This window comes from Bos indicus x Bos taurus, chromosome 18 (assembly GCF_003369695.1).
Source record: "Bos indicus x Bos taurus breed Angus x Brahman F1 hybrid chromosome 18, Bos_hybrid_MaternalHap_v2.0, whole genome shotgun sequence".
NCBI lineage: Eukaryota > Metazoa > Chordata > Mammalia > Artiodactyla > Bovidae > Bos > Bos indicus x Bos taurus.
The window spans coordinates 49,031,911-49,048,324 of record NC_040093.1 but is presented as its reverse complement, the minus strand read 5'-3'; the positions used below and the strand labels follow the sequence as shown (position 1 = coordinate 49,048,324).

The 16,414-nt window shown below is 42.0% G+C and overlaps 1 protein-coding gene across 2 annotated transcripts in view; it reads left to right on the top strand.

Moving 5' to 3' along the window:
* The window catches only part of LONP2 (lon peptidase 2, peroxisomal), an 84,966-nt gene extending 80,372 nt beyond the window's left edge, over positions 1-4,594 (top strand). Inside the window, exons 13-15 of one of the 2 annotated variants that reach the window (XM_027513682.1) lie at positions 512-719; positions 1,157-1,347; positions 4,181-4,594. In XM_027513682.1, coding sequence (XP_027369483.1) covers positions 512-719; positions 1,157-1,347; positions 4,181-4,402 — 621 coding nt within the window. In that variant the 3' untranslated portion in view covers positions 4,403-4,594. Of the gene's footprint in view, positions 1-511; positions 720-1,098; positions 1,348-4,180 lie in introns of those variants that run through there. The other variant, XM_027513684.1, reaches the window with a different exon arrangement.
* The last annotated feature ends 11,820 nt before the right edge of the window (positions 4,595-16,414 follow it).

Here is a 16,414-nt window from a genome sequence, read left to right as displayed (position 1 = left end):
CAGAGAAGACCCAGCACTTTACAGTATCTCTGCAGCAATAAGGAAAAAGTAAAGATGAGTGGCGGAGAAGTACAGTCCAGGGGTTTTAATAAATACCTTCACGCTTGGCCTCTGGAGCTAACAGTTCTCAACAGCATGTTTAAAAAGAGGGTAGCAATTTCATGATTGCCTGAAATAAAGTTTGGCACCAAGTGCTTTTAAATATGCAGCCTAATAAAAATACTGAGGTAAATAAAATGATTGTGTTTGTTCCTTGAAAATTAGGGCATGTGGTGCTTAAGCATCGAAGTCATTCCTACATACTTTAAGGTAAAACTGTTTCTGATAAATGCCAAACCTCCTGATTTGGCAGAAAGCCTGTGTGACTCCAAATTGAGGGCAGTAATAAGTTCTTTGAGGTGCAGCGTACGCTCAGGTCCTCTGAGGGGGAGCCTGCCTTTGTGATTAGGTCAGCCTGAAAAGCATTTGGCTCTTGTTGACCTTACTGTTCATTTTCCTTCCTTCTCCCGAGGTGTCTGAGCGTTTGAGTCAACCAGGAGTGGCGATCGGTTTGGCTTGGACTCCCTTAGGTGGGGAAATCATGTTCGTGGAGGCAAGTCGGATGGATGGCGAAGGCCAATTAACTCTGACCGGCCAACTGGGGAATGTCATGAAGGAGTCTGCCCACCTCGCTATCAGCTGGCTCCGCAGCAATGCCAAGAAATACCATCTGACCAATGGTGAGTGGCCCGCCCCAGGGTGGGGGCAGGGGTGGGGGGTGTGCTCAAAGCTGTGGGTAAAGAAGAGCCTTGGGATCATGACCCAGGAGGTATCCCCCAGTTCTGAAACAGAGATAAAGGAGAGCTTTAAGTGACCACTTACACCTTAAAGCACAGACCTTTGCTTTTGAACTGCAGTGGAAGTTCTAGTTCCCAGCTGAGGACTGTTTGACTGGAACCTGAGCTGGAAACTGATTCCAAGAGTTTGTTTTGATTTTCCTTCTACTTGGAATAGAATGAAGCTGTTCTTCCACACCCCCACTTATACTGCCCACTAATATTTTGAAGGATGTATTTACCCCAAACATTCATTTTTATCTCTTTGATTTTCTTTTTTCAGAGAAAGAGAAAACCGGTTTAATTTTTCTACATCAAAATCTTTTTTCCCTTTCTTAAAGCTTCTGGAAGTTTTGATCTTCTTGAGAACACAGACATCCATCTGCACTTCCCAGCTGGAGCTGTCACAAAAGATGGACCATCTGCTGGAGTCACCATAGCAACCTGTCTCGCCTCACTTTTCAGTGGGCGGCTGGTGCGTTCAGATGTAGCCATGACTGGTGAAATCACACTGCGAGGTCTTGTTCTTCCAGTAAGTATGAAAAAGCCTGTTTATATGGTTTTTAAATTTTTTAACTTAAAATTTTTATTAATAGTATTTTAAAATCTAAATTAAGTGGTTTGCCATCTTCCTATGAATGGCTTAGTTTTAAATACATATTTTTTATATCTGCAGTTCAGATTTTAACATTTTGATCAAATAAAGGAAAAACTGACGATTTTCCCCATGTTTTCCCTTCCACTAAAAAAGAAAACTTGCTGACAGGAAAAAATACCAGTCTGGTTACCAGAAATATTAGCTGTTTAGATGAAGATTTGAGGCTTTGTTCTAGTTAATGAATTGTTAAATACATAGTGTATGTGTGAAGTAGGATGGTGCCTGTGTGTTTTATTTTGGCTGCGCGCGTCTCCACTGCAGCGCCTGGGCTGCCCTTGTTGTGGAGTGTGGGGAGTGCGTGGGCTTCACAGTTGTGGCAGCAAGCTTAGTCACCTCACGTGGCGTGTGGGATCTCAGGTCCCTGACCAGGGATCAAACCTGTGTCCCCTGCGTTGGAAGGCTGATTCTTAACCACTAGACCACCAGGGCAGTCCTGAACGGTAGCTGTTCTTAAACTTTAAGCCCAGTTCTCACCTTTTGAAATTCCTGTGAGCCCTCCTATCCTCCTATAGATAACTTAGATTACTGTAATTGATAGATTGATAGAAAACTTTATAGAAAAGAAGTAGTACAAGATGGAAGTTTGTAGTAGAGACTAACCATTCTTAATTGCTAAATGTTGAAAAAGTTCTGTACATACCAGGCTTTGGGGCTCCAGCCTATATGGTAACTACTTATAAAAACACTGAAAAACGCATAAACCTTGAGAGATCATTTAGAGGTTTAAGTCATTAGGTAGCAGTACCAGTCTACATTAAAGTTTTGGCAGGTTTGATAGCAAACTGAGAAAAAAAGAAATGTTCTTTATTCTGAGAACACCTCTGCTTTAATGAAGTAATGGTGGAAGTAGGTCATAGAATCACCAATTAAGATCACTAAAAATGCTCTCAGTTCTCTGGGTTTTTAAACTTAATTCAACCAGGAAGTCATATCCTAAACTGTATTTATGTTCTATACTCAAAAGGAATGTTGATCTCTTTTCTTCACATTGCCCCAGAACTATTGCATTTCTAGTGACTTGGTGGTTAACACTAGCTGTACTACTAAAAGGAAATGAGCAAGTGCTTTACTAACCATAAACTCTTTCGTTTCCTAGTTCAAAACGGTAAGCTAAGTGAAGGAATTAATTTTAATGGTCAAAAATGAGTGGGGAGCCATCAATCAGTGGGGAACTTCTTCTAGAAGTTGAGCCAACTTCTAGAAGATAGAAGTATCCCAACTGATGTAACAGGATTGGAGGTAGAGACATTCTTCCCAGCAGGAACCTGGTGAAAAGCACTGGCTCAGAGCCAGAAGGTTCAGACCAGAACAGGAAAGGGATGGGAAACAAAAACCAGGGCATTCATTGAGATCTCCACAGAACAAGCAGCTCTCTGCTAGGTCCCCTGACTCAGAGCACATCGCACCAGGTAAAGGCTTTCCCACCCCGGGGGAGGACAGCCACAGCAGCTCTGAGGAAGTCTTCAGTTTTAAATTATTACATGAGACATGGAGAAAAGCAGCAGCACTTAAGAAAAAGACCTGCCAAGCCTAGAGAAAACATAATTCAAGAACAGAGGCTAAGACAAAGCTCTTGAATTTAAAAGGATGGTTTTAGGAATTGCTCAAAGAAGCATTCAGAAAAAAATAGAAAAAAACAATCTGACAGACCCAGCATCTAACTAGACTGAGAAAATGGAGTAGAACAAATGGTCAAGGAAGTAACAGGGCATTTCCTAGAATTGAAGGCTGTGTTCACTTTGAAAGGACCAACTCAGAAAAAGGGTTGCATCTTCATGACTTTCCAGTCACCAAGGACAAAGCTTACTCACTGATGACACTAGATATACAGCACCTTTAAGACCCTGAGAGAAAATGATTTTAATCAAGTCTTGTATACACAGCCTTACTGTCAGTTATGTGTGAACGCAGAATAGACATTGCCATACGTTCAGGGACTCAGTTCATCTCACACTCTCTCTGACGAAGGAACCTTGAAAGTGTAGTTCAGCAGCATAAAGAAAAAGCCTGGAAGGAGAGTGACAGGTAGGATGGCAGAAGTGCAGCAGGTGGGGATGGCGTCCAAGGGCTGTCTCCAGGGGTTACCTGTATGTGGTGCCTATTGCTGCAGACACACCACCCCAAAACAACAGTTACTCTTAGTTTCTGGGGGGCAGAATTCAGGAGAGGCTTAGTAGGGCTCTTCTGGCCCAGGGACTCTCACTGTGTGGTCTATACCAGCCCGGTGTGTCATCCGAAAGTTGACTGGGGCGGGGGGATCTGCTTCTGTCGTGGTTCACTCATGACTGCAGATTGGCCCTGGTCGGCAGGAGGCCCCGGGTCCTCACTTTAGAGCCTCTGCCTAGACAGCTGGGGTGACCTCAGACACCTGAGCTACCTATAAACAAGGTTCTGATGTGAGTACAGAAAGGAATAGAAATAGAAAAGGGAATCATGGACAGAAGAGGGGCTCATACCTGTCAAAAATTAAGAATTTTCAAAAAAAAAAGTTTAGAATTTTCCATTAATAGGATTTAGTATGGTGCTAATTGAAATGTAGACAATATACTATTAACCTTTTTAGTGGCTTTCTCAGCTCAAGCTCTAAGGAAATGGAAGGTGATTTGGATGTTTTAAAATAGCAATGAAAGAAAGATGGGTCGGGGTTTATCTCAAGGCCTGAGGATGATCATAAATGAGCGTTACTAACGTTCTTCTCTCTTTACAGGTGGGTGGAATTAAAGACAAGGCGCTGGCAGCGCACAGAGCGGGATTGAAGCACGTCATTATCCCTCAGAGGAATGAGAAAGACCTTGAAGAAATCCCAGCCAACGTCCGGCAGGATTTAAGTTTCATCACAGCAAGCTGCCTGGATGAAGTTCTTAATGCAGCTTTTGACGGTGGCTTTACTGTCAAGGCCAGACCTGGTCTCCTAAATAGCAAATTGTAGCCCAGATCGCAACAGAATTTTAAGTTACAAAGTGCCAAAAGGTACTGACATGATTTTATTCACACCAATGGGGTAAAGCAGAATGTCCCTGATTTGTGAATGTAATCACAGCAGGAACAAGCCTCACTCAAGTGGTGGCTGGTGTTTATTACAGAAATGTTAATTTAATAAATTGATTAAATTGGACTTGAACTCTTGTCTTGCATGGGCTCATTACTGTCCCTGGCAAGTTACGGAACAGTGGTTTTCTTGCGGTTCCAAACAGAAGCCTCTGTATTACCTGAGAACTTGTTAGAAATGTGAACTCTCAAAACCCATCAGCAGACCTTCTGAATCAAACTCGGGGGATAGGAGCCAATCTGTACTAAGCCAGCAGGTGATTCTGGCGTGTAGTCAAGGTCAGGAACCACTGGGATAGACCATTACCTTAGCAGATGCACCTATGGACTTGAGTGAACCCTCAAGCAATCAGAAGGGGAACTGAGCAAAGGTGAGACTGTAGCCAGCTGTTGGTCTTTGTGGAGCGTATTCAAGTGAAGCAAGCTCTGACGAGGTCTGCACATCCCAATATAGGCCCCTCCCTTGCTGAGGGGAGTAACAGAGTGGCCTGTGTTGGCTCACATGACAAACACACCACCCCTAAATGTCTGTGATCTTAGGAAAAAGATCCAGAAGGAGGCAGCCGTCCATCCGGGGATGGTCGCTATGCTTGGTGTCCTGACTCCTGCCACCTCCCCTTCTGTTCCTTGTTTGCCCGTGCCAGTGCCCAGTCCTGGCAGACTTGTCTTCTCCGGTGACTCAGTCCAGGATATGGGTCTTTTGAGATACCGGTCTTGGACTGAGTCATGGGAGAAGACAAGTCACTGGAGGAAGCCTACCAGCAGTGGGCACTGGCGCGGGCAAACAAGGAAAACAAGGGGAGGTGGCAGGAGTCACGAAAAGACAGGCAGGAGATACTGGAAAAGGCCCTGATGCTGGGAAAGGCTGAAGGCGGGAGGAGAAGGGGACCACAGAGGATGAGACGGTTGGATGGCATCACTGACTGGATGGACAGGAGTTAGAGCAAGGTCCTGGATTTGGTGATGGGCAGGGAAGCCTGGCATGCTGCAGTCCACGGGGTCTCAAAGAGTTGGACGAGACTGAGCGACTGAACTGAACTGAGGATATGGGTAACTTCTATGTACTAGTATTTGAACTTTCTGTATCTTAGTTTTCCTTACCTTTAAAATGCAAATAATTGTACTCATCAGTCTTACTGTAAAGATAGTTACAATGCAACATAAGATAATGTTGAGCAATTTCTAACCATCATTCTAGCCAGTAATGGATTTTAGAATCTTATTATTACAAAATATAACAACAGACTTGTAAAGATACTTTGAAATAACTTGGATGAGAATGTGTTAGTTGCTCAGTCGTGTCCAACTCTTTGCAACTCCATGGACTGTAGCCCACCAGGTTCCTCTGTCCATGGGATTCTCCAGGCAAGAATACTGGAGTGAGTTGCCATTCCCTTCTCCAGGGGATCGTCCTGACTCAGGAATCGAACTCCTTTCTCCTGCATTGCAGGCAGATTCTTTACCATCTGAGCCACTAGGGAAGCCCTAGATAAGAATAAGGTGTACAAATTACCCAAATACTGTGCTCAGACCTGGTAATAAAAATCTGAAGGTGTTCTGAGAAGACAAGTCCAGATCTGGGACTATGGCCAGGGGTAGCAGATACCAGGAATTCTGAAAACATTTCATTGACTATCTTGTCACTACTATGAATGTATTATTTCTGCTCAATCATCTTACAAGGCAGGAAAAGAAACTATGTTAATTTGTTTTCGGCAACCAGAGGGAGTTAACCCATACCCACGTTGCTCTGCCTGGTCCACCCAGCAGTGCCACACTTCACAGAGTGGGAGTTCTCTGTATTCTTCCTCACAGGTTCTGAGCATGCACCTTTGTGCTGGTCCTTTAACAGCAGCAGGGCCTCTGACATGCCCTCTGACTTTGAGCATGCCTTTCCTTACTCAAGGAGCTGACCAAGAAAATCTGTACGTGTATGAAACGAACAGTATGGCCTTCCATTTCTCTTGCATCATTTTTGGTTTGTTGTGTTAAATCTAAGCTTTTACTGTTTAAAAATTAATGGCAAAATTATTTACCATTTTAACTTAAAAGTGTATATGGGGTTATTAATTACACTACTGTACAATCATCACCACTGTTATCCAAAACTTTTTCATCATCTTAAACTGAAACTCTGTGTCCATTAAAAAAGTAACTTCACATCCCTTCATTCCTCAGGCCCTGGTAACCACTATTTTGTCTCTGAATTTGCCTATTCTAAGTATGGCATCTGGTCCTATCACTTCATGGCAAATAGATGGGGAAACAGTGGAAACAGTGTCAGACTTTATTTTTGGGGGCTCCAAAATCACTGCAGATGGTGACTGCAGCCATGAAACTAAAAGATGCTTACTCCTTGGAAGAAAAGTTATGACCAACCTAGATAGCATATGGAAAAGCAGAGACATTACTTTGCCAACAAAGGTCCGTCTAGTCAAGGCCATGGTTTTTCCAGTGGTCATGTATGGATGTGAGAGTTAGACTGTGAAGAAAACTGAGCGCTGAAGAATTGATGCTTTTGAAGTGTGGTGTTGGAGAAGACTCTTGAGAGTCCCTTGGGCTGCAAGGAGATCCAACCAGTCCATCCTAAAAGAGATCAGTCCTGGGTGTTCTTTGGCAGGAATGATGCTAAAGCTGAAACTCCAGTACTTTGGCCACCTCATGCGAAGAGTTGACTCATTGGAAAAGATTCTGATGCTGGGAGGAATTGGGGGCAGGAGGAGAAGGGGACGACAGAGGATAAGATGGCTGGATAGCATCACAGACTCGATGGACCTGAGTTTGAGTGAACTCCGGGAGTTGGTGATGGACAGGGAGGCCTGGTGTGCTGCGATTCATGGGGTTGCAAAGTCGGACACGACTGAGCGACTGAACTGAACTGAACTGAACTGAATGTAAGTGGAATCATATAATAAATATCTACTCTTTTGTGTCTGACATATTTCACTTAGCATGTTATGTGTTTATCCATGCTGTAGCATGTATCAGAATTTCATATCTTTAAGACTGAATAATATTCCATTGTTGGACATGCCACATTTTATCCATTCATCTTTTTTCTGTCTCTAGGCTGTTGTGCTATGAACGGGTGTACACAGCACTTCTCTGTTTTACGTTCTTTTGGAAAGATGTTTGAGGAACCCAACCCATGTTTCCCACCACAGCTGCATCATTTGACATCCCCACCAGCAACACACAAAGATTCTTATTTCTCTATATCTTGCCAGCACTTTTTTCATTATTTTGTCAGAATTATTTTTGGTTGCACTGGGTCTTCTTCGCTGTGCTCAGGCTTCGTCCAGTTGCAGTGTGCTGGCTTCTCACTGCGGTGGCTTCTCTTGTGAAGCACAGGCTCTAAGTGCACAGGCTTCAGTAGTTACGGCACAGGCTTAGCTGCTCCACAGCATGTGGAATCTTCTCGGACCAGGGATCGAACCCTGCACTGGCAGGCAGATTCTTACCTGTTGTACCACCAGGGAAGTCCTATTTTCATTATTGGTAATGACCATCCTGAGGGTATGAAGAAGCATCTCATGGTTTTCATTTACATTTCCCTAGTGACCAACATTTTTTTCTTTCTAGTGATATTTGTGCTTCCCATAGATCCCTTATGTCAGCTGGGTTTTTGAGAACTGCTAACTTAAATTCCAGTTCAGCAGGCCTATAGGCAAGGGCTTGTTAATCAATGTACTTATCCAGCGCTCTCATGCTTTTTATGCATAGGCTTTTAAAATTTTCGAGTATGAAAACTATATAAAACTTTTAAGTGCCTTGGAAACCAAGAAATTTTATACTGCTTGAGGCACACATGCTTTTTACTTTGTGCCTTCTTTGACTGCAAACCATGTCAGACATCTTTAGTGGTTTTAATCACCTATATGCAAATACAGTGGAAGATGCCATCACAGTAAGTGATCCTTTTTAACATCTATTTACACATCATTGGAAGACCCTGATGCTGGGAAAGATTGAAGGCAGAAGGAGAAGAAGGCGACAGGATCAGATGGTTAGATGGCATCACCGATTCAATGGACATGAACTTGGGCAAAAAAAAAAAAAAGATGGTGAGCCTGGTGAGCTTCAGTCCACAGTCATGAAGAGTTGGACATGAGCTGGCAACTGAACAACACACATCTTGGACCACAGTTAAGGTCTTCTGATTATGTGAGTGGTATTTAAAGGATATTAAACATATCTGAATTTCTCTAAATCAGATCAGATCAGATCAGTCGCTCAGTCATGTCCGACTCTGCGACCCCATGAATTGCAGCACACCAGGCCTCCCTGTCCATCACCAACTCCCAGAGTTCACTCAGACTCACGTCCACCGAGTCGGTGATGCCATCCAGCCATCTCATCCTCTGTCGTCCCCTTCTCCTGCCCCCAATCCCTCCCAGCATCAGAGTCTTTTTCAATGAGTCAACTCTTCGCACGAGGTGGCCAAAGTACTGGAGTTAACATATCTGAATTTCTCTAAATAAGGGGAGGTAAAAAAATTAAGGTTTCTTTCCTTTTCTTCCCTTGACATTAGTCAAGATTTGCTTTCTAAGCTGTAGCACATATTCGTAATGGAGTATTAGCCATTAAAAAGAATACATTTGAATCAGTTCTAATGAGGTGGATGAAACTGGAGCCTATTATACAGAGTGAAGTAAGCCAGAAAGAAAACCACCAATACAGTATAATAAAGCATATATATGGAATTTAGAAAGATGGTAACGATAACCCTGTATGCAAGACAGCAAAAGAGACACAGATGTATAGAACAGTCTTTTGGACTCTGTGGGAGAGGGTGAGGGTGGGATGATTTGGGAGAATGGCATTGACACATGTATAACATCATATATGAAACGAATTGCCAGTCCAGGTTTGATGCATGAGACAGGATGCTCGGGGCTGGTGCACTGGCGTGACCCAGACGGATGGTATGGGGAGGGAGGTGGGAGCGGGGTTCAGGATGGGGAACACATGTACACCCGTGGTGGATTCATGTCAATGTTTGGCAAAACCAATACAATATTGTAATTAGCCACAAATTATATATTAAAAAAAGATTTGCTTTCTAGTCAAAGTACAGATCATCTTCACAAGAATGGAGTTGTAAGTTCATTTCCATTTCCAGTGCCATCTGAGTTGTGGAGGCTGCTTGAAATGCAGAGGTTTTCTGCTTCCTGTCATCTCAACACAGTGACCTAGTGATGGCTACCATCAGGAGCTCCCTGGACTAGGTGACTGGCGCACATTTAAACCTTATCAAAGTCTACCATGTTGTGAGGTAACCGACTGCTGAGGGTAGAGTAGGCTATTTTTTTTCACTGACCACTGAAATGAGAAAAACCTTCCTATAATTAAGGGACTTGACACTAAGCCACAAAGAATGTTAATTTTGCCAATTCTCCTTCCAAATCTGTATCTGGGACTATTAGATGTAAAAAAAAAAAAAAAAAATCAAGAATTTTTATTTTTTAATTAAGTGTAACTTGTTCAAGCTCATGTTATTTTGGCAAAAATGAGTTGTATTTTAGTGCCCATCATGAAAATTTTATCCAGCCACTTAAAATGTCAAGACTACAAAGTTTTATAGTCATGATCCAATTTGATGATTTATGATCCAATCCTATGCTTTTTTGCTTTAATAACACTTAGTTGATACAGCAATGACAACTAGACTGTTACTAAAAAGTAAATTTTACAGCACCAAAACAAGGAGTATTAAATGGATCTGAAGGGACACAAACAGGCAAATGCATTGAAGGACTACTGAAATGTTATAAAACAGCTGTATCAAAAGTTTCTTTTTTAATCTAGGAAAACTTTATTTGATACGAAAATTCACTTATTTGGAACACACTAGGTATGGTTTGCACTATCAATGAGCTAAAGAATGTGTTTAACATTCTTGGACGTAATAAAAAATCATAATTTTTAAATTAAACTCAATTCTAACAGTACATTTCTAGGCAATAGGAACTAAAACCCTTTTTTAGGATAAACCCTAATCTTAACATGACAGTACAAACTTATCAAAAGGTGCCTTTATTATAAAACCAAGTATTCTTTCATAACCATTGTTTCTTCTTTTCAAAATTTAGAAAAGCCTAAGAAGTAATTTTCAAAGAAAATTCCTAAGTCTGTACCAGGTTAAGGAAAATGTCTGTTTTAGCAGACAGTGAGGCTATGATGGCACACATAAGGATGAGCACTTTACAGCACACTTAACCATCCTCATTTTCTTAGGAGGCTGACATCATTACACCTTTTATTACACCTAGAGATGGAACTAGGAGCAAAGTTACAGCAGTTGGTAGGGAGGAGGTCAGGACTGAAGCCCAGGCAGTTAGAACCTAGAGCCCACAGTTTACATTTTGGTGGGTGAATTTGGAGGAGGGTGCTGTTCTTAGATAAAACTGACTTTCTTTTGGTAAACAACTCAAAACTAGCTTAAAATTGTAAGCAGTGAGCCACCAAATTATCCTTTATGTTTAGAACATGCACACTGGCAGGTGGGGAGAGAGTGACCAAAGTTCCAGCAGTGCATTCAGCGTGTCCATTTTCGGCACATTCTGTTCCTTTCTTGTGTAACCTACGCCAATGACTACAGTACTAGTTGGTAAGTCACACATTCTCTCACCCTGTGTGTTCTGATCTTACTCTAGATCTAATGCACCGCTCACGGGCTGGCCCCCAGAATGTTTAAGTTTTGATTCAGTGTTTTTTCAGTTGGGTTACTTACCAATTCTTCTACTCAAGAATCTGAATGAAATAAAATTCCACCATTAGTAGAATCATTTGCAGATGTTCCTGGATATAAAGAGCTCCTGAGCTGCAGGGAAGGCGGACACAACTAAGATTTCTGGCGAGCCAAAACATTTATAGCCATTAGCTTAAGTTTAAAGTTTATAGTATTGTGGGCCTAGGCATACATATGATGAAAAGAAAAAAAATCAGAGCAGAAGAAAAAATTCCCCAATAATCATTAATATATTAAACTAGTCCATGATTCAACAGGGTAAATTCATATTTAAGAATATAAAATAAAGAATATCACCTCCCCTTAACTCTACTGGGCTTCCTTGGTGGCTCAGCTGGTAAAGAATCCACATGCAACACAGGAGACCTGGGTTCAATCCCTGGGTTGGGAAGATCCCCTGGAGAAAGGAAACGCCACTCACTCCAGTATTCTGGCCTAGAGAATTCCATGGACTATACACAGTCCATGGGGTCACAAAGAGTAGGACACAACTGAGTGACTTTCACTTCACTTCAATCTATATAGTACCCTGAAAGAAAACATCAAATTCCAGAAGTAGGGGCATCAATAAAAGTAGGATATTCATTACAACATAGATGATTTAAGAACAAGAGTTAGACCTCATAAATCAAATCTCAAGTGAACCAAGAACTAGAGCTCTAGAGCTCATTATCCCTACAGGCCAAGAATATAAAGACTACTAAGAAGAAATACAGTTAACAAATATCAGAATGTCAACCTTATTACCAGCAGACACGCAATTTATCTTAGGCATAAATTGGCAAAACATGAGGTTATAAAAAGTCCATTCTGAAGATCAGCCCTGGGATTTCTTTGGAAGGAATGATGCTAAAGCTGAAACTCCAGTACTTTGGCCACCTCATGCGAAGAGTTGACTCATTGGAAAAGGCTCTGATGCTGGGAGGGATTGGGGGCAGGAGGAGAAGGGGACAACAGAGGATGAGATGGCTGGATGGCATCACTGACTCGATGGACGTGAGTCTGAGTGAACTCCAGAAGCTGGTGATGGACAGGGAGGCCTGGCGTGCTGCCATTCATGGGGTCGCAAAGAGTCGGACACGACTGAGCAACTGAACTGAACTGAACTGAGGTTATAATGAAACACAAAACCCTTCATTTTACTACCATAAGTTTCCACTGAAACTTCTCCCGAAAGCAATGAAAACAGTATCATGACCTTAAAAAACTGTAAAAAAAAGAACCCCAAAGAATATAACCCGGAAAATATATTAGAAATTTTCACAGGCTATTTAGAATTAGCCAGAAAAATTACCTGGGCAAACTGGACAAAGCAAATATCCAATGCTGGGGACCTGGCTAAAATTATAGTCAATTTTCAGAAAAGTTACCCCAAATTAGGTATTTCCAAGATTACTAAAGTGAGGACATGCTTAGATGATCATGTGATGTGTGTGAGGGTGAGAGAGTTACATAATTACATGATCCCAAATTATATGATTTCAAAATAAATGTGTGTAAACATATGTAAATACACAAAGAATTAGGAAAATGAAAATGTCTGTAATCATCTCTGAATGGATAAAACTACAGATTCTTGTGTGTACCAAAGTCTATATATTAAACATATACTGCTTTTACAATAAAAACATTTTAAAATATTTAAAATGTAAAATGATATACTGCCACAAAAATACATTAAATGAGAAGAAAAAGTCATTTTTCTAGTACTCATGCCAAGAGGAATCAACCTAGATGGATATCTACGACTGTGGGCAGGAATCCCTGAGAAGAAATGGAGTAGCCATCATGGTCAACAAGACAGTCTGAAATGCAGTACTTGGATGCAATCTCAAAAATGACAGAATTATCTCTGTTTGTTTCGAAGGCAAACCATTCAATATTACAGTAATCCAAGTCTATGCCCCAACCAGTAACACTGAAGAAGCTGAAGTTGAATGGTTCTACAAAGACCTACAAAACCTTTTAGAACTAACACCCAAAAAAGATGTCCTTTTCATTATAGGGGAATGGAATGCAAAAGTAGGAAATCAAGAAACACCTGGAGTAACAGGCAAACTTGGCCTTGGAGTACAGAATGAAGCAGGGCAAAGGCTAATAGAGTTTTGCAAAGAAAACACACTGGTCATAGCAAACACCCTCTTCCACCAACACAAGAGAAGACTCTACACATGGACATCACCAGATCAGTTCAGTTCAGTCACTCAGTCGTGTCCGACTCTTTGCGACCCCATGAATCACAGCACGCCAGGCCTCCCTGTCCATCACCAACTCCCGGAGTTCACTCAAACTCATGTTCATTGAGTAGGTGATGCCATCCAGCCATCTCATCCTCTGTCGTCCCCTTCTCCTCCTGCCCCCAACCCCTCCCAGCATCAGAGTCTTTTCCAATGAGTCAACTCTTCGCATAAGGTGGCCAAAGTACTGGAGTTAGCTTTAGCATCATTCCTTCCAAAGAAATCCCAGGGATGATCTCCTTCACAGTGGACTGGTTGGATCTCCTTGCAGTCCAAGGGACTCTCAAGAGTCTTCTCCAGATGGTCAACACCAAAATCAGATTGATTATATTCTTGGCAGCCAAAGATAGAGAAGATCTATACAGTCAGCAAAAACAAGACCGGGAGCTAGCTGACTGTGGCTCAGATCATGAACTCCTTATTGCCAAATTCAGACTTAAATTGAAGAAAGTAGGGAAAACCACTAGACCATTCAGGTATGACCTAAATCAAATCCTTTATGATTATACAGTGGAAATGAGAAATAGATTTAAGGGACTAGATCTGATAGAGTGCCTGATGAACTATGGACAGAGGTTCGTGACATTGTACAGGAGACAAGGATCAAGAGCATCCCCGTGGAAAAGAAATGTAAAAAGCAAAATGGCTGTCTGAGGAGGCCTTACAAATAGCTGTGAAAAAAGAGAAGCGAAAAGCAAAGAAGAAAAGATATAAGCATCTGAATGCAGAGTTCCAAAGAATAGCAAGGCGAGATATGAAAGCCTTCCTCAGCGATCAATGCAAAGAAATAGAGGAAAACAACAGAATGGGAAAGACTAGAGATCTCTTCAAGAAAATTAGAGATACCAAGGGAGCATTTCATGCAAAGATGGGCTCAATAAAGGACAGAAATGGTATGGACCTAACAGAAGCAGAAGATATTAAGAAGAGGTGGCAAGAATACACAGAACTGTACAAAAAGGATCTTCACGACCCAGATAATCATGATGGTGTGATCACTGACCTAGAGCCAGATATCCTGGAATGTGAAGTCAAGTGGGCCTTAGAAAGCATCACTACGAACAAAGCTAGTGGAGGTGATGGAATTCCAGTGGAGCTATTTCAAATCCTGAAAGATGATGCTGTGAAAGTGCTGCACTCAATATGCCAGCAAATGTGGAAAACTCGGCAGTGGCCACAGGACTGGAAAAGGTCAGTTATCATTCCACTCCCAAAGAAAGGCAATGCGAAAGAATGCTCAAACTACTGCACAATTGCACTCATCTCACACGCTAGTAATGCTCAAAATTCTCCAAGCCAGGCTTCACCAGTATGTGAACTGTCAACCTCCAGATGTTCAAGCTGGTTTTAGAAAAGGCAGAGGAACCAGAGATCAAATTGCCAACACCTGCTAGATCATCGAAAAAGCAAGAGAGTTCCAGGAAAACATCTATTTCTGTTTTATTGACTATGCCAAAGCCTTTGACTGTGAATCACAATAAACTGTGGAAAATTCTGAAAGAGATGGGAATACTGACCTGCCTCTTGAGAAACCTATATGCAGGTCAGGAAGCAACAGTTAGAACTGGCCATGGAACAACAGACTAGTTCCAAATAGGAAAAGGAGTACATCAAGGCTGTATATTGTCACCCTGCTTATTTAACTTATATGCAGAGTACATCATGAGAAACGCTGGGCTGGAAGAAGCACAAGCTGGAATCAAGATTGCCAGGAGAAATATCAATAACCTCAGATATGCAGATGATACCACCCTTATGGCAGAAAGTGAAGAACTAAAGAGCCTCTTGATGAAAGTGAAAGAGGAGAGTGAAAAAGTTGGCTTAAAGCTCAACATTCAGAAAACTAAGATCATGGCATCTGGTCCCATCACTTCATGGCAAATAGATGGGTAAACAGTGGAAACAGTGTCAGACTTTATTTTGGGCTCCAAAATCACTGAAGATGGTGACTGCAGCCATGAAATTAAAAGACACTTGGTCCTTGGAAGGAAAGTTATGACCAACCTAGATAGCATATTGAAAAGCAGAGACATTACTTTGCTAACAAAGGTCCGTCTAGTCAAGGCTATGGTTTTTCCAGTGGTCATGTATGGATGTGAGAGTTGGACTGTGAAGAAAACTGAGTGCCGAAGAGTTGATGCTTTTGAACTGTGGTGTTGGAGAAGACTCTTGAGAGTCCCTTGGACTACAAGGAGATCCAACCAGTCCATCCTAAAGGAGATCAGTCCTGGGTGTTCCCTGGAAAGAATGATGCAAAAGCTGAAACTCCAGTACTTTGGCCACCTCGCGCAAAGAGCTGACTCATTCGAAAAGACCCTGATGCTGGGAGGGATTGGGGGCAGGAGGAGAAGGGGACGAAAGAGGATGAGATGGATGGATGGCATCACCGACTCGATGGACAAGAGTTTGTGTAAACTCTGGGGGTTGGTGATGGACAGGGAGGCCTGGTGTGCTGCGATTCATGGGGTCGCAAAGAGTCGGACACGACTGAGCGACTGAACTGAACTAGATGGATATACACTGGTGGTTGATCTGCTCCCTTTTACAACAAAAAGGGCTACACAAGCACACATTACAATCAGTTCAAAAAATAATACTAATGTAGGAAAGAAACTTCCTTCCTGAAAATGGTTAACAGAAGTAAACTGTTACACCCAGAGTTGGTGGTAGAGTGAGGGGTTGGGGGAGGAGAAGTCCAAATTATTTTTTAATTGACTTTCTACCTTTCAGTTCAGTTCAGTTTCTACTTATAGGGTACCCATAAAACCCGCACAAAATAAAATGATCTCTAGCCAATCAGAGGGAAATTTCATAATCTTTCTAGGTGCTTCAGGGTAACTAGCAAAAGTTAACTATATGGTGCTACTTACAGGTATAATAAGAATATCTAACATTTGTTGGGTGC